General features: G+C 39.6%; 1 protein-coding gene across 4 annotated transcripts; it reads left to right on the plus strand.

Moving 5' to 3' along the window:
* Positions 1–2,384: 2,384 nt before the first annotated feature.
* LOC106043078 (dipeptidase 2-like) lies at positions 2,385–19,391 on the plus strand. 4 transcript variants are annotated; one of them, XM_067004372.1, is made up of 11 exons: positions 2,385–2,595; positions 10,033–10,177; positions 10,937–11,063; positions 11,569–11,698; positions 12,013–12,154; positions 13,012–13,081; positions 13,390–13,566; positions 14,019–14,106; positions 14,757–14,832; positions 15,798–15,933; positions 17,063–19,391. In XM_067004372.1, exons 2-11 carry the CDS (start codon positions 10,044–10,046, stop codon positions 17,255–17,257), a joined length of 1,275 nt encoding a protein of 424 aa, XP_066860473.1. In that variant the 5' UTR covers positions 2,385–2,595; positions 10,033–10,043; the 3' UTR covers positions 17,258–19,391. The 4 variants fall into 4 exon arrangements, with proteins under 4 accessions (XP_066860473.1, XP_047934610.1, XP_013047826.2 ...); XM_013192372.3 differs by having other exon boundaries at positions 2,389–2,633; XM_048078653.2 differs by lacking the exon at positions 10,033–10,177 and having other exon boundaries at positions 2,385–2,633; positions 11,595–11,698.
* The last annotated feature ends 1,832 nt before the right edge of the window (positions 19,392–21,223 follow it).

The following is a 21,223-nucleotide window of genomic DNA, read 5'->3' on the forward strand; positions in this document are numbered from 1 at the left end:
AGTACTATGTCAGTGTGGCTCGTCATCATAAAATCATAGAGTGGTTTGAGTTGGAAGGGACCTCAAAGGTCATCCAGTTCCACCCCCCTGCCAGGGGCAGGGACACCTCCCTATCCCATCAGGTTGCTCAAAGCCCCATCCAGCCTGGCCTGGAAATGTCCTTAGCCATTTTGCAGTGGTGAGGTTTCAAAGCTGATTCATTCACAGAAATACATCCATGCCAAATTAGTTTGGGATGCTAGTTGGGATAGCTAGTATGCAGGGAAGATGGTGCCATGAGCTTGTGGAGTCTAAGGATTTTAGAGAAACCACATCTCCCTTAAAAATGGCTGCCACAATAGGTGTCTGCATTTGCACATCCTTACCTTCTGAGCAGCGGTAGTCTGTATTTTAGCTGTGCTGGCAGTGAAAACCCTAGCGCTTTGGACTTGTGAGCACTGAAATCAGCGAAGCTGCCCTGTGCCTGCAACAGGCCTTTCTACTGTGAAAAATAGTTCCCCCACATAATGTTCTCCCTTTGTGTCCTGACAGCAGCTGGTATGAGTGTAAGTGCTGTAGTTCATAGCTGCTCAGCTTGCTCCAAAATACGTCTGAGATGAATATAATATGATATAAACATAGTGATAGCTATTATCAGGGACAGCTGTGTAACTCCGTTCTGGACAATCAAGAAAGCTCGCAGGATATTTATTAAGAGAACAGTCCTGCCAGATGGACTCTGCAGGAAAGGCATACATCCCAAATGCCACGTTATAAGAATTATTAAACACAAACAGCCGCTAAGGCTCATCCAGGGCTATTGAAATAAAATGATAGAAGAAAGCTGACTGTGAGCCAAAGGAAGAAGTTGGCTTGTAGCAGCTTTAAAAATCAGTTTGCATTCAGAACCTACAGGGCTGAACTGTTAAAAGTCAGAGCAGGAGCTTAGTCACTCAGCAAAAATTGTTCTTCAACAAGAAGTTGGTGAGCTTAATTTTCCAGAGGCATGTGGAAACAGTTTTAGGTAGAAATCAGTTTGGAGATGAAAAAGTTGGCTTTGCTAGGAGAGAAAACTGAGAAAATAGGGTGACAAAGTACAAGCAGTGATGGTTATTAATTACTTTGGAAGAAGGAGATGAGAATTTGAAAGGCTGAGAATTAACAAGGAAACATGAGCTAGAAGTAGAGCGTGTGTGGAGAAATGAACCTGAGCCTGTTACTTACTGGTCTAAACTAAATTTGGGAGATAGTTTCCTGCCATAGGCATAAAAGTGGACCTGGCCTAGATTAGGCTTCAGATGAAGAAGCAGCTATTTTGTAAAGAAAATATTTGTTTCATGTAGTGTGCTTTAGTCCACTTGAGCTGATGGTAAATGTTTGTACGTGAAGTTCGTCAGATTATTGATGTGCAGCAGAATTTCAAGTGATGTTTAAATTTTCCTATACTGAGAGCTAGTGGATTGAGGAAAGATGCATATTCCAGTTAAGATGTGCCTTGTGCAACAGCCCTATGAGTGTTTGGATTGGGAGGCTTGTTTTTTTTCTCTGCAAGTGGAATCGTGACCAAAAGCATGAAGGCCTTTTGCTTTTTTCAAAGCATGGAGTAAAATTAAATTTGAAGTGAAGTAAAATTAAATTTGCGTTTTTCAAAGCATGAAGTAGAATCAGAATGATGATAAGCAAAGTTTATTTCCTGCAAAACTCCAGGATCATGTTTTTGCATGTATTTCTTTGTCTATATCTGGATTGTCAGCTACCAGAAAGGGAACGGAAGGCCCCTGTAGGTTCAGAAAGATAAGTATAATTGAAAAGGTCGCTTGTAACTTGTGAGCATTTTGGCTTTTACAAATATCACAGAGTGGCGATGTAAGTCCTGGATAAAACCTGGCAGGTATAGTAACAAGGGCTAGATGTGGTCAGTGTGGCTATATTCGGTCAGCGGTACGGTGCATACCAGTACCTCGTTCTCCTGCAGATTCAGCTCTTAGGAGACTCTTCTCAGCGTGGGTCAGCAAGAGGCAGAGATGCAACCATCACAAAGTGCAGAGAGGGAGATTCCAGTGGATTTAAGGGGAAAAAAAAATCACAATGTGAATAACCAAGCACTGGAACAGGGGCCTGGAAAGGCTGTACGATCTTTTTCCTTGAAGACATCAAAACCTTTATGGGACAATGGCCAGAGCATCCTGATCTGACTTTGAATTTAGCTTAGCTGGAATCAGGAGGTTGGACTAGATGACATCCCTCCAGAAATCCCCTGCAACCTAAATTGTTCTGCGACGAGGGGCACCTGTTTCTAAACCCACATAAACAGAGCAGTGTTAAACACATCATTTGTTAGTGAGCAGATGCACGATGGACTGCATAAAAAGTCTGCCACAAGAGGGAGGAGATGCTGGATTTTGAACATTGCACAGCACAAGGCTTGAGGGTTGCTGGGTGGGCGGTAGCTGAGCTGGAAGTTCTCTCACTGACTTTATTCCTGTGCAAGGGGCAATCTCCGAACGCCTGTTGAGTGTGAAGCCTAAGATGAGTGAGCTACAGCAATAGAGGACGTTCCTTGGCTGCTGTCCTGATGCCAGGAGGACCTGGTGCCAAGCTTTAGCTGTTGCAGTGGTATGTGGATTTCGGCTCTGCTGCATTTCCCTAAGAAGGTAACCTGCTCCAACGAGCCTTTAGATAAACAAGAAAAAGCTATAAATCTCATGTTTACTTCCACTTCTCAACTCTGCTCAGACAGCATGGAAAAAAGCTGTATGGTTTTTGTATTTTATGTTAAATGACATTTAAATAGAGGTGCCTAGTATGCCATGTTCTTAATTCAGTCTACTGCTTGCTATAATTCTTCAGTTTTCAAGAACAGGTTACTGAATGATGATACAAGCGAGTGTCTTATTTACCTAAATAGTTTCAGATTAATGTTAAAGTAGGAAGTTTTCATAGCTACCAAGAATATTATTTTTGTACAAATACACAGAATGGAGATTTGGTAATGTATAAATAATTGCTGTTAGTAGTTGAACAGCTTGAAGAACATATAGTTATGTTTTCTGCTTAAAAATCTTCCTGAAAATCACTATGGACATATATTGATGGAAAAAAGAGTAAATATTTGGATCAACATTTAGCATGTAACGGATTTATGTAGCATCTGAACAGTGTTATTGTGTGAAAAAGCCTTGCTACATTCCCATTAAACATTTTGAAGCAACAAATTATATGAATTTCTGGAATAGCAGTTATATTGGACAATAAACCGTAAAACCTTAGTGTTCCCGTATGAGTCATTTTGTCAGGAACTTGTGGAGTTCTAGAGAAAGAGGTTGCAGATAGGAGCTTTATTTTGATTTGTGGTATCTGAAGCTGAAAGTTGCCTTGAAAAGCTAAATGGCCTTTGTGATGCCAGCTTGCCAGAACTCTGATGCTTGGCCAATTTTTTGACATTTTATTGTTTAGCATCTTACGTGCTTAGCTGTTAAGAACAAATATAGCATTTTCTAGATGAGAGAGAGAAAGATTTTTTTTCTGTGGTAACCAACTATATTTATGCTTTTTACATTTGAGGGCAATGTTTGTGGTTATCACAAAGCAGAAAAGAAGCCACTTCGAACTGCTCTCTGTCCTTTTCAGTTCTCCAGAAGTGCTGTTTCACCAGAGCTTTTTGGATCTTACAGTGTGTATAGATTTTTGCTATTGTGCGGAAGAAAAGCTTCTCAAAGGCTGCACACCCATTTAAGGATTTCAGCAACAGTTGTGTTTCCAGTAATTGCTGTTCCTCTGAATCTTTCCTCTATGTGTCACCATCAGAAGATAACAGAAGTGTGTTCTCTCTTAGGCTTCGAAAATGTGGGCAGAACAAAACAAAACAAAACAAAAAACAAAAACCCAACAAACCAACTTGTGGTGTGTTTGAGAACACTCTCCTTTGAAAAACTGTCCATTGTCATCTCTGCTGCAGGTTCATAATCAAGTGCACTGCTTAGCACAGTTGTGAGGATAAACTCCATGGCAGCACAAATACTCAAATGGGTTTTCTTGTGCTGAAGCAAGGTCATTACCTCCTGTGAGAGCAGTATTTCCCCAGGATTTACATCCATTATGGTAAAACTCAGTTGTTAAATCTCATTAATGCTCATCCTCATGGCCTGTGTGTCTGTCACTACTTTGTAACATTATTTTTTGAATGCTGGATCCAAACATTTAAAAAATATTAAGAATATTTTAGAACTTGGCAAAACCCTGCCAAAAAGAATGATTCTGTCTGGAGTGAAGTCTGGAGGGGACTTGGCTCGCACTGCTCCTGGTGCGGAGTAGCACAGGGGCAGAGACGCTGGTTAACAAGGGGACAGGAGCATGAGGCAGAGGGCCCAAAGGGGTTGACTGAGGCAAACCATCCCTCTCAGCTGCAGTCTGCTCTCTGTAGCTTTGGAGTCTGTTATAGTGCAAACAGTTGGGAATGTAGCTGCAGAGGGAAACCCTGGAGGAGCTGTTTGCTTGAGTACATGCGAGGGTTCTGCTTTGCATTCTACGAAAGCAGCATTGTTGGATCTGAGCAAGGGGAGACTGTGTGTTAACAGAGAAGCTGTCACCAGGCTACTCCCTTGGTGAAACACTCCCAGCTGACCCTTCCTCTGAGGTCAGTCAGCACTCTTAAACCGAAGGAAGGTTTGCCTGATAATGTGCGCTGTGATACAGTGCTATAGAAGTAGTTGGGAGGCTGCTCTAGCTTGTTATGCATTTAGGAATTTACATCATAAAGCACATCTGTCCTGCAGTTAGAAAAATTTCAGTAACTTAGGACTTCTGAGAAAATAGTCTGCACTGCTAATCACTAGATAATAAGATGTGTAGCATTTGTAGAGCTTGGCTTGCTTCAGAATTACTGGATTCAGAATGGGAATTTTTCAGAAAGTCTGGAAAACTGTGGAAAGGAAAAAACAACAGTAAAATAAAGGTTGGAAACCTGATAGGAAAGACATTCAGTAGTTGTCCTTTTCTTGAGGGAAGTTAGAAGCAATCTTTTTAGTTAAAACATCATTTTTATCTTTAATAATAAAACTAGTTAAGGAGTTGTTTTAAAGGAGAAAGCAATCAATCTCCTGTACTTAGGGGCAAAGAAGTCTTGCACACTGAGGTTATGTTGCTTCTGAAAAACCTGCAGTTTACCTGCGTAGCACGTGAAATGTCCAAGGATGCATTCATGTTCAAGGCTGAAAGCTAAGCACAGCCTGATAAATAGAAGTACTGTAATTACTCTATGGGGTTCCTCTTTCCCAGAAAGTCTGGGACGTACTATCCTGCTTGTTGCTTCCTCTTCCCTAGGGAACCTGAAATGCATTCAAACCATTACGGGTATTTATTCCCCTTTTTTTGAGCAGTAAGTGAAACAACACCCTGTTCTCTCAGTGCTTGGGGGCGTTTCATTGTACCTCCACACACAGAGGGAAGGAACAGCACATGGAAACAGTAAATTGTAATCATTGTACTGGGACAGCACTGAGGAGGTTTCTAAGCAGATGAACAGCTAAACCTGACATGGCTCTGAGCTGGTGACAGTGGAAGGACTTTTAAGAAAAAATATGGAAAGATTTGAAAGACTGACTTGATGACAAGAGGAATTTCAAAGCGATCCGTACACTTTGTAAAAAAACATACTGCACAGTCTGATGCATGTGTTCTTCTCCCAGAAGCATGCTCACTATTTACGTATGGCTAATCACATTTAATGATTATTTCAGGGATAGGGAAAATCCAAGCTTTTGCTGGAAATCAGCAAGGAAGTTTTTACCAAGGGTCCCAGTCATCTTTTTTTGTTTGTGCTGTCTGCAATGAAGCTGCTACCATGATTTGAGGTAGTTAATTCAGAGCTACCCTGGTATTATCTACCTGAGCTCCCAGCATAACTGGGCTGTGCAGGGCATGAGCCTTCTTCATCATTAGGCTGTTACTACCTTGAGCTGTGAGCCCTGTTTTATTGCACTTTTTACACTTGATCGGGCACAGTAATTTAATGAACTCTGGTATTAATGTCAAGGCTGTCATGAAATGTTTTAATAAAGATTAAGATGGAAAACAACAACATCAAATGGGTGAAAGGAATGCCATTCCTAACTGATATTTGCAGCACTTAGGTAGCAGCTGTTTACTGAATGTCCTGCACTCAGGCCTGTCCTGCTGCTGAAAAGGAGAAGAGAGGCCAGGCAGCGCTTGCCTGTAACTTCCGAAGATGGTAAATGACAGAAGCATGCAGAAAAGCTTTCCTTTTTTACTGTGAAACTTCCCATCGAAATGCATCTATTTTAAAAGAGCAACACCCCCCCTCCCTTGTCACAGCCTTATAAGGCAGATCTGGCCATCCCGCTGCTACGGGATGTCCTCCCTGACGTGGGAACACTCAGTGTAAAGTATGCTTTCTCAGCACTCGTGCTTTATTGATAGGAACTTCCTAGATGATTGTAAAGAGCTTGGAGAATATAAAGCAGTTGTAAAAGCAAACTGCAGTGAAGTAGCAAAGCTTCATTCCTGTAGCAAGAGTCTGCAAAGACTCTGTGCCCAGTCCAGCTCTTTTGGGACTGTTGTTTAGTTTCTTCTGGGCTTTGTGCCAGTGGTTTTTCTAAGCTTGATTCCCCAAAATTGCTGTGCCTACCCTGCATGCAAGAATAGTGGGGATGGAAAGCAGTTATGCTTTTAATGGGAGGTGCAAAGGCAGATGGGGATCGAGGCATTTTAGCTCTGAAGCGTAATGTGGAGGAACAGATAACGTGCATTTTGCACCGCCCTCCTTATCTGTTCCCCAGCGGTTGTGTCTGTGTGTTGCAAGCCTGTGATATTTTGAGTAGCTGCAGTGGAGCTGAAAGTCAGCAGAAAATTTCCTCTGTGCTCGTTGTCCCTTGCAGTGATACATGTATTTCTCCGGGACTGACCCTGGTCTGGGGGAGATTCAGCTGCAGTGCCAAACTCACAGCTGGAGAGACATACGGCCCTATTTCAGTCCCTGGGGCAGTATCAGGAGGCTGCCTCTGGCTTTGTCCCAGGGGAACTAATGGTGCTTGCTTTACCTGCCCTAGGGCTCATAGAGAGGAGCCTGGTAAGGGAAAGCAGCAGGCTGTAGGGCCTGTTTTACCTTACCTCCCCACTGTATGGCACCTTCCAACTTCCTGCACCAGCTTAGTTATAATAAGTCAACTTAAGAGAACCACTGCAGTTTTAAAGGCATCTAAGACTTCATTATGGTCATGTTTATCTTTTATTTTTGGAAACTGCCCTCTTCCATAAATGGATTTTATTGAAAATAAATGAGAGAAAGAAACCAAACAGCAGGTCCTAGTAGAACAGCAGGGCTCATATTCTGGACAAGGATTTCCCTGTTGCTAGATGTAATGTGTAAGGCCACGTATCTTCGCACTGCCTCATTTTTTGGCCAAATACATAAATATGCAGTTTCCTCTAGTAAAAGTAAAAACAGAGGTCAACTTGTTCAAAACTGACACATCTTAGTTGTTACCAATGGCAATTCAAATATTTGTCTTGTAAAGGCTGTGTTAAACACACACAAGATAGAAAATTACTTTTCCAATATTTTTTCCCTGTATACAAGCATTAACCTGTGGCAATGAATAAAAGTAGAAAAGCTCCCTTCTACTCAGTTAGTGTGGGAGGAACACTTCCCTTGGTTATTCTGCAGACATAAGATGAAAAAAAAGCTTCTTCCATCGGCTATGGTACGAATCCTGGACAATCCAAAGTGTTGCGAGGGAGTCAGCTGTGCTCTGTCAAGGGGAAGCCCGAAAGGATCATCCCAGTCTTGAGAGGTCTGCTCCTTATTCTGGTGCCAGGGGAAGTACTTGGGCCTGAAGGAAACCATTACCATGAGAAAATCCAGATGCACAGACTATGATGTAAATTGATTTCTACATTGTCCTAAGGGCCTAGCCAAAACCTCTTAAGTTCTGTACATGAGAAGACACTTTATGGAGTCAATCATGCTTCTGCTGTGTTTGTTGATGAATGAAGACTGCTAAGCATCCTCAAAGGGATGAATCAGTTTCTAGAGCATTCTTCTTTGTGCAGAGTTAGACAGACCTCTTTACATCACAGGTATTCCCTGGGCCATTCCTTATGTAATGGGTTTCTCAGAAGAAACACTAAGGGGTGGGTGGTATTACTTTTTTCTTTCTTTTTTTTTTTTTTTTTTATCCTTAGGAACACAGCTCACCCTGTGTCATGTTTATACTGGATCTTCACTTCTGCCTACATACATGCTACTGTGTTTATTCAGCTGTCCTAGTGCTTCTTTCCTAGACAACTTCGGCATTGATTCTAAACCAGCTTCCCCTTCTACGCTGCCTTTTGCCTAAGTTTTTTGCTCCCGCTGTTCTGAAGTTCCCCTTCCTGGCAGATGGTCCCACAAGTTAGCACATTCCCAAATCCTGTGTAACAGAAAAGGCCTGAGCCAGTTTCTCCAAAGAGGAACCTCAGGAATTTTCCTCATTTAAAGGACTTTTTAGAATAGCAGTTTACGCCTTGCTGAACCCAAGGTGAGAGATCATTTCTTAATCTTACTTTTATTTTTGACGTTTTTACATAATGTTGATTTAGAGAGAAAATACGTGCAAAATGAATGACTTGTCATTTTAAAACTTCTTAATTATGCAACTTACTTAAACTTATACTGGCTTATTAAATCAAAATTCCTTCTATAACATATTTACATTCTCTCAGGCATAGGCAGGGCAAATAATCCAGTTAAACTTTTCTTTGATTTACGCTCTGTGTGTTGCAGGTGACAGGAAAACAGTGTAATGTATAGTCTGGAAACGTAAGAATCTCAAGAACATGTTTTTTTCACTGTGCTGTTTCTTAGTGCCCTGCTTTCAAAATCTCTTTTCCCTTGTAATTTTATCATATCTTGGATATTTGCTATTTGTTTTTACCTCTGGGAACAAGAAATTCACAAAAACAACCTCCATTAAGAACAAAAACACTTCTCTGCTGCCAGAAGAAGGTTTATAAACATGAACTTCACTGACTTATAGTGGACAATGAATGGAAAGTCAACATTATTTTTCTTCTTTTGTTGTCCTTTGGAAAAACTTGAGTACTGGCTGTACAATAGGAGCTGAACAATGTACACTTGCTGAACTCCTTTGAGTTGAAAGAATTAATAGGGCAAGTGCCTCTAAATTAGGATGTCACTCGAATAAGCAAAGGAGGTGACTGCTTCTCAACTTCATAGGTAATGTTGCCAGTAACTCTGAATGTGGGGAAAAACAATGCTCTTCCCTGCAAAGGTACTTTCACCTCCTAGCAGATCTTATATTTACTTTACATAGAACAGAAGGTAATTCTAACCTGTTTGTAAAATACTTTTTGTCCAACACGTAGAAGGCTGTTGTATAACTGCTTGAGTGCTATATTTATAAAAGAACAGGGGGTACTTTGATTACTCTTGAAGTTGTTGTCATACGTATGCTCTCATGAAAATAAAATGACTCTTTGAAATTTGGCACATTCTGTACTTGTTAAGATATGAAAAAAGTGTAGGGTTTCCATGTTTTAACAATAAAGAGTTTACTCAGAAAGGAGAAGATTTTTGGAATTTCTCAAAAAATGTATCAGTGTTCATTTCAGCCTGAGGTTTCCCCAATAATGGGAACAAACAAGTTAAAGCTGTTCTAATGGAGAAAACAATCTTGTTGCAGTGTTTTGGGAGGTGTGAGTCCAGGATCTGTCGGCCTCACCCTGCCAGCTCTGAATAAGATGGTTCCCTTCAGCAGTCAGTTGGTGGCAGCAGCAGTGTTTATGGAGTTATAGTTGCAAAACCACACTAGCCATAGGTCTTCAAATCTTTCAGAAAAGGTAGCAGTCTTACACTTCCCACGGCTGCCTTCCCTTCTGTTCATTGGTCTTTCTTCCTACAAAACTCACCCCAGCCTTACCAGGAAAGAGGGCATTTTGCCTCTGCTTATATTACTAAATCCACAATGTCTGCAGACTGGAAACTTACCTGTTTCATCATGTTCAGCAAATAATTGTGGTATCTCTTTGCTTTAGCAAACTTGAAAATGGAAATGAAGAGAAATCCAACAAATTTGTTGCTGTGGCTGATGTTCCTCTCCGATACTGTGCCATTCACCTATGAGAAATCAATGAGAGAGCAAGCTATCAAGCTGATGCAAGATACACGTTTAATTGATGGGTATATAAAATGTGTTTGATTAAACCCTCTCAGTGAATCTTGATAAGTGAAGAGAAGATGCCACAGTGTGTTTGGATGAGTAGGGGTGCAGACTGTTCCTAGCACATAGCAGTTAGTTACCGTTGTAGAGATTTGTCAGCGAGAAGGAATTTCGGTTCACTGGGTGCATACTGTAGGACTAGGTCACTCTAAATGCCTTTGTGATTTTCTGGTCAGGTTTCACCACTTAATTATTGTTTCCCTTTACACGGTGTCCTTCTCTCCTTCCCTTAATTTAATGGCATCTTTGGCAGCCATGACTTCTTTCAGAGCTAGAAGCCAGACACCATGCTTTGAAAGGTTACCCTTGCAACTTGAAGGAATGCTGTCTGTCGTGAATGTGTTTTGACCTGGGAGGAGAAACAATGATTATTTCTAACACAGGCAGCACTAATTGTTCTACGAGTATTTGCTTCTAAGGAGCATGGTGGATGATCTTAGTTCTTCTATTCCTTCAGAAATAATAGGGAGAAAAATAGATATAGAATCACAACAGCTATAAAAGTGGGAAAAGCAAAAGGGATTCTTGCTGTCCTGATTAGACAGAGCTTTAAGAAAACAAGATCCTTTGTGAAAGGAAGGAGACATTTAAGTGTATGTTACAGCAAAGATTATTGGCAGTTAATTGTCTGAGAGAGTAGGAAGAGTTAAAGAAATGACATTTGTGTTAGAAGGTAACAACATATTTCTATCACAAGCCTTACTTGTTTTCTCTTCTAGCCACAATGACTTTGTACTACGGCTGAGAATATTTTACCAAAATAGACTCAGCAAAGTCAACTTAAGAGAGATCAACAAGACCCATACAAACCTTGCAAAACTTGAGGCTGGTTATGTGGGAGCTCAGGTACGTACTGTCATGGCAGTGAGACTGTCTGAGAACACAATTTTACACTTGCCTCACTTCCTTCTCAATCACAGAAGTATTACTGGCCTTGGTTTGGGTTTTTGCTATTGAAAGATAAAAAACAAAATGAAACGGAAAAGCCACGGACACTTTTCCAGGACATTTGTGTTGCAAATATTTGTGTTTTATAAGCCAGGTACCCTTAACCAAAACAGCAGTTGTTGTTTTGTGATAAATGAATTAAAGTAAACATACATCTGCTTTCCTGCCTGCACTTCTGCCTGGAGTAGTTGAATGTGTCAAGAGGCCTTAATTGTGGCTGGAGTAGATGATTTAAGGCAAGAGCATAACACTTCCTTTGGGGGGGGGGGGAAACTGCAGCGGCAACTCCCTTGTAAACTGTAGGAAATGACTTTGGTAGTACTCAGAAACTTCACTGTTAGCAAATTGCAGCTTCCAAGTTGGAACAGAAGTTATCTAGTTTACTTGTCAATGTCTCTTTCAGTTTTGGTCAGTGTATGTTCTTTGCAGCGCTCAGAACAAGGATGCTGTGCGTCTGACGTTAGAGCAAATTGATATTGTCAAGAGGATGTGTAACAGCTATGAAGAGCTTGAACTTGTGACGACTTCCCAAGGTGATACTCTTTCTTGTAACAGAATATTTTTTACTGGGGTTTCTGGAGGTATGTGCGAAAGAGAGAAAACTGGAAGCAAGCAACCAGTATCCTGGTTTAAAAAGTAACTTTGGTTTTTCTACTGAACTACAATATCTGTGCACAGTCATGGCCTGCTGCAGCCATGAGACAATTTGCCATATAAACACACCTCTCGTCTTACAAAAATGTCAGTATTACTGTTTGCAATTTGCAATAACTGTTGTTGCTCAGTGGTGCTGGCTTCTTATCTGTCGTGAAATTGTTTTGGAGTTATCATACTTTCATGTTTCCAGGTATCTCTGATAGTAAGAAGATTGCGTGTTTGATTGGAATTGAAGGCGGTCACTCCATTGACAGCAGTTTGGCAACACTGAGGATGTATTATGACCTGGGCGTTCGTTACATGACCTTAACACATTCCTGCAATACACCTTGGTAACTGATGTGCCTGTGTTTGTGTGACCATATAATACAAAGTGGTGGCAATTCCAAGATGGGGAAAGTATGGGTTCAGACAGTTCACCTGTGCGGTACTCAGTCCAAACCAAGTCAACAGTGATAGGTTTTGGGGGTAAATCACTTGGGAGACTGAAGGATCTGTTATGTAGTGCTCGTCACACTGACAGTTTGGGAACTTTTAAACTTTGTTAGCAACAGAAAGATTGGAAAATTGCCTACCACTTTGCTTTACTAGAGAGGCTGCATAGGTCAAAACAGGCAACAACAAACAAAAGATGCTATGATGTGGCTCAAAGACGGTAAATGCTATCTAAGAACATGGCAGTCAGAAGCCTTTAACACTGTCTTCTCTGGCCAGCTCAGAAGGACAGGTCCCACATGTGGCTACAGAGATGAGTACTTGGTTCCCCTCTCAGAGTATTAGTACCTACTCTTTGTTGGATTGACAAACTTCCTTTGTACTGACTAAGGCAAAATAGATTTGTATGCAGAGAGGACTGAAAATCTGGCTTTCTGTCTGACAGGTAATGGACATTTCAGTTTATCTTTGTTTTCTGATGAAGGTTTGTTTAATTGGAAAATTTTTGACAGGTGTCTCTTTGCTTGTCTTGCATTGCTTCACAAATATGCAGCAGTCCTAAATCTGAAGACATATGATCCAGAAAATAGTTATGATTATACAGAGCACTGTGTGAACAAAATACTTATTATGCAGTTCCCTAAATTTGGCTAAGTGATATGACTTTTATTGTGTATAGCATAAGACATTTCCGGTGCTGATATCGTAGTCTCCACAATGATATGATGTTTCTTCTCTCACTTCCCTTTTTAAGGTCTGAATCTTCATCTAAAGGAATACACAACTTTTATCCTAGTGTTACTGGTCTGACTGCGTTTGGCCAGGTAAGGATCTCTTTTTGAGTGGTAATCTAACCAATCTCTTATGCAACTAACAACTTCTGGCCTTATCTTTTTTCAAAGATTTTCAAAGAACAAAGATTTCAAAGGTTTGAGCATGTAGTGGTATGCTAGCTAATTGTGAGTGAATAAATCACTATTAATTTAATAGGTAAATAGAAATCCATAAAGACAAAGCGTGATTATAACTAGCTGACAGCTGCAAAATTTATTTATCTGCTTACATACATCAGCTAAACAGTTTCCTTTAAGGAAATGTAATACTGACACTGTTGTCTGTAAATCTGTTTTAGGAAGTGGTAAAGGAAATGAATCGCCTGGGTATGCTGATAGATTTATCTCATACCTCATATTCCACAGCAAAAGCTGCACTACATATCTCAAAAGCACCAGTAATTTTCAGCCATTCTGCTGCATTTTCTGTTTGTAATCATTCGAGAAATGTTCCTGATGATATCCTCCAGCAACTGGTGAGTGTTGTTTAAAAACTTGCTAGTCTGAAGCAAATTTCTGCATGCACATCACAGTGTTTATTTTTGACCCTCTCATCTCTGAATTGGATTTATAAGCAGATCCCTGAGCAGCAAGTTACATGATCACTTCTGAGATATTTTCGTTTGGTTGTGTTTTGTCTTTGGCTACAAAAAAAAAAGAAAAAAAGAAAAAAAGAAAAAAATAAGTGATTACAAACACTTTGGAATTCTGGTTGAATTTCCTTGATGTAGCCACCGGGCTTCTGCTGATCCAAGCCACATGAGGATGTAATGAATCCAGGGTAAAGCACAATGGCAAAGTCTTGTGTTGCCATCTGAACTTTGACATATAGTGCTGTTGTGCTCACTGATGGATAGGGAAAGATCTATATGAGATGCCCATGAAGTTTGCAGGGCACACTCATCACTTGTCTCTTCCTATCTTTCAGAAAAGGAACAGGGGAATTATCATGGTGACTTTCAATGCAGATGTACTGGCCTGTGGCAGAAAAGTTGTTAATATTTCTACCCTCGCAGGTTTGAAGTTAATATATTCTGCTTTTTGTGGGTGGCTTCTAAGAATTTCCTGTTGTCTGCATCATTTTTCAGACTGTGTAAATTATACTACTTGCTTATTTCCTTCTCCACATTAACCCAGCTCTGAGTCATTTTGGAGTTAATATTCATTACACAGTAACAAGAGGACAAAGTGCATAGCTTGAGGAACTGATGCACCTAAATAAAGAACAATTAATCCCAAAGTAATTGTTCCTTTCTGGAAAATACCTAAAACTTTTTTAATAAAGAGTGCAAATCATTGCTATTTAACGGTAAAGAAAATTCTGTTGGTATATGTGGGTTATTTATTGGGAATTAATGTGCTGAAATGATCATGTCTTTTTCCTTGTTTACATCTCATTGGTGTAGATGTTATTTTGAAGATTTCTACCTGATGCACTCAGTGGCAGAAAATATCCAGATAACCACCTGTAATTATCCTGAATACACCAATTGCATTATTAAAATTTAACCTGTATTATCAGGATGTGTTTTCAGTTATTTTTTAAAAAAATCATTTTATTATGAATCCATGATTGAGAACAGTAGCCTGGAACCAATATGTCTGAACTGGATTATTTCTTCTTGTCATATACTTAGATGTTGTCTTCTTTGATACTTTTTTTTAGATCATTTTGACTACATAAAGAAAATTGCAGGTCCAGAATCAATAGGAATTGGTGGTGACTACGATGGAGTGGAACGGTTGGTAAAATCATATATACATTGACATTTGACCCCTAGATTGTAAGGGGTTTGACTTTCTTTGGGGCAGAGAAAGGCAGACTAAGAGAGTTGTAGCAAGTTGTCTTGTGATGAGTGCTCTAAAACAGGCATTGGGAAAGAATGGCATCATCATTCATTTTTACAACTCTGTGACAGAGTACTCCAGATGTGGAAACTAGTCCCAACATCCTGTGAACTCTGCAAATGTGTCTCTAGGCAGTGGTTTCTGCATACAAAAATGATGATGGAGGGTACCTTCCTTCAGAAACCAATGATGAATTACAGAAAAGCTGCTTCAGCCTTCAGATGGTAAATGTGTTAGCCCAGGACTGCTGTAAAACTCTTTCCTCTGCTGTTACTTTCTAGTGGGGAAAGCCTGAGGTGCTTTGGGGCTGTGAAACCACTCCTGCTTTCTGGGCTTGGACAGCTATCCTTGGCATGTGTTTGAGGAAAGCAGAGCATGGTGAACAGCCTACAACATAAACTCTCCTGTTCAATCCTGGGCAAATGTTACATTACAGCACAGAAAATAAATGCATATTGCATTATTGGGTGGCATTTACTGGTATAACCCTTAATCTTTTTTGCTTTTTATTTATTCTGAATCTTCATTTCTTCATTTTTTTTTTGTTTTTGTTTTTGTTTGCTCCATGCTGTTGTCCTTCCTGCAGACAAGTGCATCTTCATTCCAGAATACGTAGTTTAGTTTTGCTAATAAGATCCTCTGTGCAGAAAAAGCCTTGCATCATGTCCCATTCCTTCTGATTATGCCAGTTGGATTCATCGTTTTTTTGACTTCTCAGAGGAAGAAGTGGGTCCCAAATGAGCTCATTCTAAAAGTGAATGTATGCAAAATACTGATTTAAAAAAAATAATAAAATAATCTTTTTCTACATATTTTCAGTGACCTGTGCTGAATGTTCTTGTGTGACTCTTGCCAACAGTTTCCCTGAGGGACTGGAAGACGTTTCTAAATACCCTTCTTTGATTGAGGAACTTCTTAGAAGAGGATGGAATGAAATTGAACTAAAAGCGGTCTTAAGGGAGAACTTCCTGCGTGTCTTCAAGGAAGTGGAAAAGGTAAGATTAAAAACTAAACTGAATCTTGATTCTTACTAAAGGGGAGAGAGAAACTGCTGGTGCCTTGCTTTTTTATGCTCAATGAGAGAGCTATGAGGGAGCTTAAGCACTTAATGCAATAATTCCAAATGCCAGGAAAGAAACAAAGAAGTCAAGGGAGTATTAGCAAAATAAAAGAAAGTGAGAAAGAGTGGACAGAACTCTGTGGGTTTTCTTCTCTCCACAGTAATCTGATAAATACACATCGTTGACTTACTTCTAAATGGAATCACTTCACGGTTTAGATAAGCTGCGGATGTTCCAGCGTCACAGCCCTTGCTCCAGCTGTGTTCGCTGGCGCAGTAAGGAATGCTGACTGCTGCAAAACAATTGAATTCTTGTCATGGGATCAGGCTCCTATCCAAAGGGCTCTTGCCATGAGTAGGACACTAACAAATTGTAAACATAACATCTAGATCGCAACAAACTTTACGTGTGAATGACAGAAAGTAGTGGAGAAGGATGAGGGTGGAGAGGAGGGACGAGCAGAGACTGTATGACAGTAAGGATACCCTAAACAGAACCTTATAGGCAACATATGTATATAGGTCATATATGTTTCCAGTTGCCTTTTTAGGATATGTAAGAGGAATAGAAATTGGGAAATTTTGTTTCAGTTATTCTGCCAACATATCTGCCTAATGCTGAGTTGCACACATGGCAGACTGACATTATAAAGAAGCTGACATTCATCACACCTAATCAATCTGCGAGATTTAGTAATTATCTTTCTTCTAAAATAGAGAGGTTTGAGCTCTGTCTTGAGATTGTGAGCTGACTTCAGGGAAGAATGCTCATGAGTTGTTTTTTTTTAAGGTTTTCCAGTTAATGCATTCAAACGTAGCGGGAGTCGAGACAAAGAACAGCCTGTGACTTGTGCTATAATTTATCTGTAACTAATTCTGGGAAAAACTTCACTGGAATGCAAACATGAGGATAATGGTGTTGCTTTCCCCAGGTTCAGTTGTGTTTTCTTGCAATACAGTTTGACTCTGTTCACTTGACATGGCATTGAATTTACCAGCTACATAAAGCTTTTTTGCTGTTGTGCCAGTCTTGCTTTCAGGTGCAACCTTTTGCATTTTTCTAGGTGCGGAACTCTAGTGGACTAATGGATGTAGGCGAGAGTGAAATCCTGCACAAAGAAGTACAAAATTCCTGTCGCCTAGACCTACATAATTATCGGGTTGAGACAATCAGTTCTTTTGGATTTTCTTCTGTGGCACAGTCTTTTAGTCTGACACTCGTAATTGTACCATATTTAATACTGTATTATGAATCATAAAGTCTATGGAGCCTGGAGAGAGAGAGAGAGATGGAGTAACCTGCAATACCACTAGTATCTTTTTTTGGGGTTGTTAATGTAGAGCTCTGCTAAAATATTTTATATAAGTTCTATAATTTCACCCACATACTTGAAAGTTAATGTAGATTTTAAGTGTTGTGGCAAAAGCATTTAGGATTTGAAGTGATAAATTCTTTGTCATCTCAGCCAAGTCAGGACCAGCACTGTAAATGGAAAGTATTCACACTTAATGAATAAATCCTCTAATACATGACACATGGTTTTGGTACCCATGTTGTGGCAGTTGACGTAAATACCAGGGTCCAGAATCAGCAGATCTACACAGGAACGAGAGAATGCGACTAATACATTAAGACATCTGTACTGGGATGTTTTCAGATATTACTTCTTTTTGTGTGATGCAGCTTTCATCATCAGTCAGTGGCTTGGTCAGAGAAGACACCTCCACTCTGGTATGTGTAGAGTAGTGGTTGTGTGTGATTTTTGTGTGTGTGTGTGTGTTTTAGACAACAAACTGGATGATATGACTATTTGAATTCATTTCTCATGCCTGCCACTAGCTCTGGGATCCATTTTGCAATACTAAACTCTTATTTTTGAATCTTGACCAGGACAATGGGCAACTGGAGAGTTTCTGAAGGGAGAAGGTAGGTGTCTTGTATTCAGGTGTCAGCGAAATAAAGGAACAGATGTCCAGATAGTGCTGTAGATATTCTTGTATAATTTGGGAACTGCTGTTTGCTGCATGTTCATGGAGTTAGAACATGAGTAAGCCAGGCCAAAGCAGGAATTCTGGCTACTCAGAGAGTAAGATATTGTTCTGTTATTTTTATTGCAGTGTGAACAGCAAAGAAGTATTTAAATAAAATTTTATCCATGCTAAAATCAGACCATCATCAAAAGATTAAAAACCATGAGATTAGAAAGAAATCTTTGGAACTTTTCAAGTCCACAAGGTATGTGAGGTTAGAAGCTACTGTTTTACAGAAGAGAATATATTGCAAAAGGCCTATTCTTGGCAGGTTCTCATGGCTCAAAGCTGGAATTTTAATCAAATAGCCTGAGATTCATCATGAAATTGTAAGATGGCAGCACTAAATCTCTGTAGGGTCATTTCCCAGCTCTTGCTGGTAAATACCATCTCATGATACTTGTTCTTGTTATTTTTATCTCATGATACATGTTTTTATTTACTGATGGAACATCTGCATAATATAACCTTAATATAAGTTAAAGTCCTGTATTTTAACACTCAAATTATTTAGCAACTGAAAGATAATGCCAAGCAGAAACAGAATGGAAACAACAAGTCAGTTGTCCTCCAGAGTCACCTGAGATTGTTCCTGCCATCCATTCCTGCTTTTCATCTACAAGTTGGGTTTCTGGAGGAAGACAGTTCCTTCTATTGCTTCAAAATGAAGCTTCATTAGCTCTTCTGAGAAGGTGGTCACCTTGATAAGTATATTCTTAATATGCCAGAGTCATGTAAAGAATTCTTTATGAGCCATGTTGAATATTCTAGTGCATACAAGCCAAGTTTTTAAAAGCAGTTTCTCAACAAATATTGAGCCCAGTTATAGAGATACAGTGGAGAATTACAGCACTAGTCTTGCCTTCCTGATACTGCCTAACTGGCATCAGAACTTGTTTTTAAAGCGCACGATACAGGTAAAATGATGAATGGAATAGATATTTGCAGATACTTAGTTCTCATCAGTTCTTCTGCTAATAGCTTCATAAGCTGTTAGAAAACTGCCATCCATGGTTTCTTTTCACAAAATTAGTACTGTTATATTAAGTTTAATGCATATTTAAAATGTTAGATGCTTCTTTATTCCTTTCAGCCTTATAATTTTTACTGTGTTGCCACATTCCTGCCTAACTTGTACTTTCCTTCAATATTGTAGCATGGATTTAATATACATTCCTCTCCTTTAAGGATAATATTTTACATCACTCTATTTTACTATGCTATAGATATTTGTAGTTTACTTCCTTGTTTTATTTGTAGTGTATTGCACTTTTTCTGGATCGCTTTGTGTATTGTGTAATTTGTAACCTTGTGGCAAAACATATACATGAAATTTAAATAAAATATTGTTTAAAAATGTTAGATACTGGTGTAATCTCACAAAACAATGTAATGTTCATAACTGCAGGAAACCCTGAAATAACCGTGCGACTTTGCTGCAAAAGGAAGGCCACAGTATTGTGAGGCCTCTGAGGTGTGCTCCGCATTGGAAGATAGCTCTCCCATGGTAGGCAGGAGAAAGTCAGGTAGGTTCAGCCCTGAAGCATCCCAGATGTAGGCAGTCAGCTTCATCTTTGTTCAAATGCAGCCTAACCTGGAGAGAAGTCTGAGCAGATACTTAGGAAAAGAGAAGGAGGATGACTCAAAGTTATTGCAGCAAGTCCATGATGACAGTGTTTCCTGTAGCAAATCACTTGGTCAAGCAAGTCAAGTTGTAGACAACAAGGCTTATGGGGAACTAGACAGATTGTCTGCACCAAGGTAGGCTGACTTCTACTTTAAAACAACATTTCTCAAAGATGTGCAATGATATGAAGTCCCCCTTTCTATTACTCGTTACTATGTTAATTGACAAAATTTCAAATATGCTGCTTGTGTGAGACCAACATGAAAGTGCAAAATCATCAAGCAAGAAATGGAATCTTAGGCATCTTGCAATGATTACGCATGTGCTATTTAGCTTATCTAATGATGTGGTCAATTTATTTTTCTTAAACAAAATCACACAGATGTGGACTGAAACATGCTAGAAAGGCATCTCAGTTAAAGTGCATTTCAAAAGTGAAATCATGTCAAGATATGACTGTGACTGCTGTCTGAAAAACTGTAGTATCCCTTTAGTCTGAGTGCTAGTGTCTCTAGTCCCATTGACAGCAGCTTGTAGAAGCAGTCACAACACTGCATTTCCAACAGCTCAAGCATAAAATGATTGCACTCTGATTTTTGTCTTCCAATGGGTAGGATGATTCATCCAGAAACTGAATGCCTTTGCCCTACACCGATTAATAAGAGCAGTTTTCACTGGTAATTTGCAATGGATGATAGCTAAACTGACGGATTCTCTTACAGCTGGTGGTATTAGTGAAATATCAGATATAATTAAGATAGCAACTTTGTAATAGACTTTGTTGGTTGCCAAATGGAAGGATTCATTGTTTACCTTTTCTAAATAATGAGTTGTGCTAATGTGAATTCTGAAAACAGTTATTACTATTTCTGTAAGAATCAAAATTTATGTATTACAAGGTACCTTAGGCTGGTGTTGTAAATAAGAGCCAAACTTCAGGACTTCTTTAAAAATCCAAGGCTCGTGCTTTCACGTGTGATATATGCACAGCCAAAAACTCGAGACAAAATAATGCAGATTGTTGATTTGATTCTAAAGGGTTTGTGCCAGCACCCTTTCCCAAGTCCCTTTTTAGACTAATTGGCTGTAGCATCCACAGAATTAAATAACTGCAGTTCTCATTTGTCTCATCTGGTATGTGGTGATGCTAGAAACCAGGCCTAAAAAATCTGTTGCTGTTCTTACACATAGAGCTGATCTGTTAGGTGAGATATGAGTAGTTCAGTTCATGCATCTAACTCTCACTCAGTGGGTGACTTTTATGGGCCATGAAAGGACTTTCACAAGTTTTCCATTGGATATGGAGTACTGAAGTTGGTCAGTGCTTAACATGTGCATTCCTTCTTGCATATCATTGAGCTGCTCAAGCAATATGTCAGCATATTTCTATGTTTCAAGGTCAGTAAACTTCATACATTTATTCTAGCCACCTATATTAAGTCCATTAACTTCTGTTTGACTTTGAAGTTGAGTGGCCATTTGCACCACAGAGTCAACTTTGAAGAGCTAGGTATCACTGCATCTCAATCATCTTCTGGAGTAAAGCGCAGTGCCGCAATGCTATAGC

The sequence above is a fragment of the Anser cygnoides genome, chromosome 12 (assembly GCF_040182565.1).
Source record: "Anser cygnoides isolate HZ-2024a breed goose chromosome 12, Taihu_goose_T2T_genome, whole genome shotgun sequence".
In the NCBI taxonomy this organism is placed as follows: Eukaryota; Metazoa; Chordata; class Aves; order Anseriformes; family Anatidae; genus Anser; species Anser cygnoides.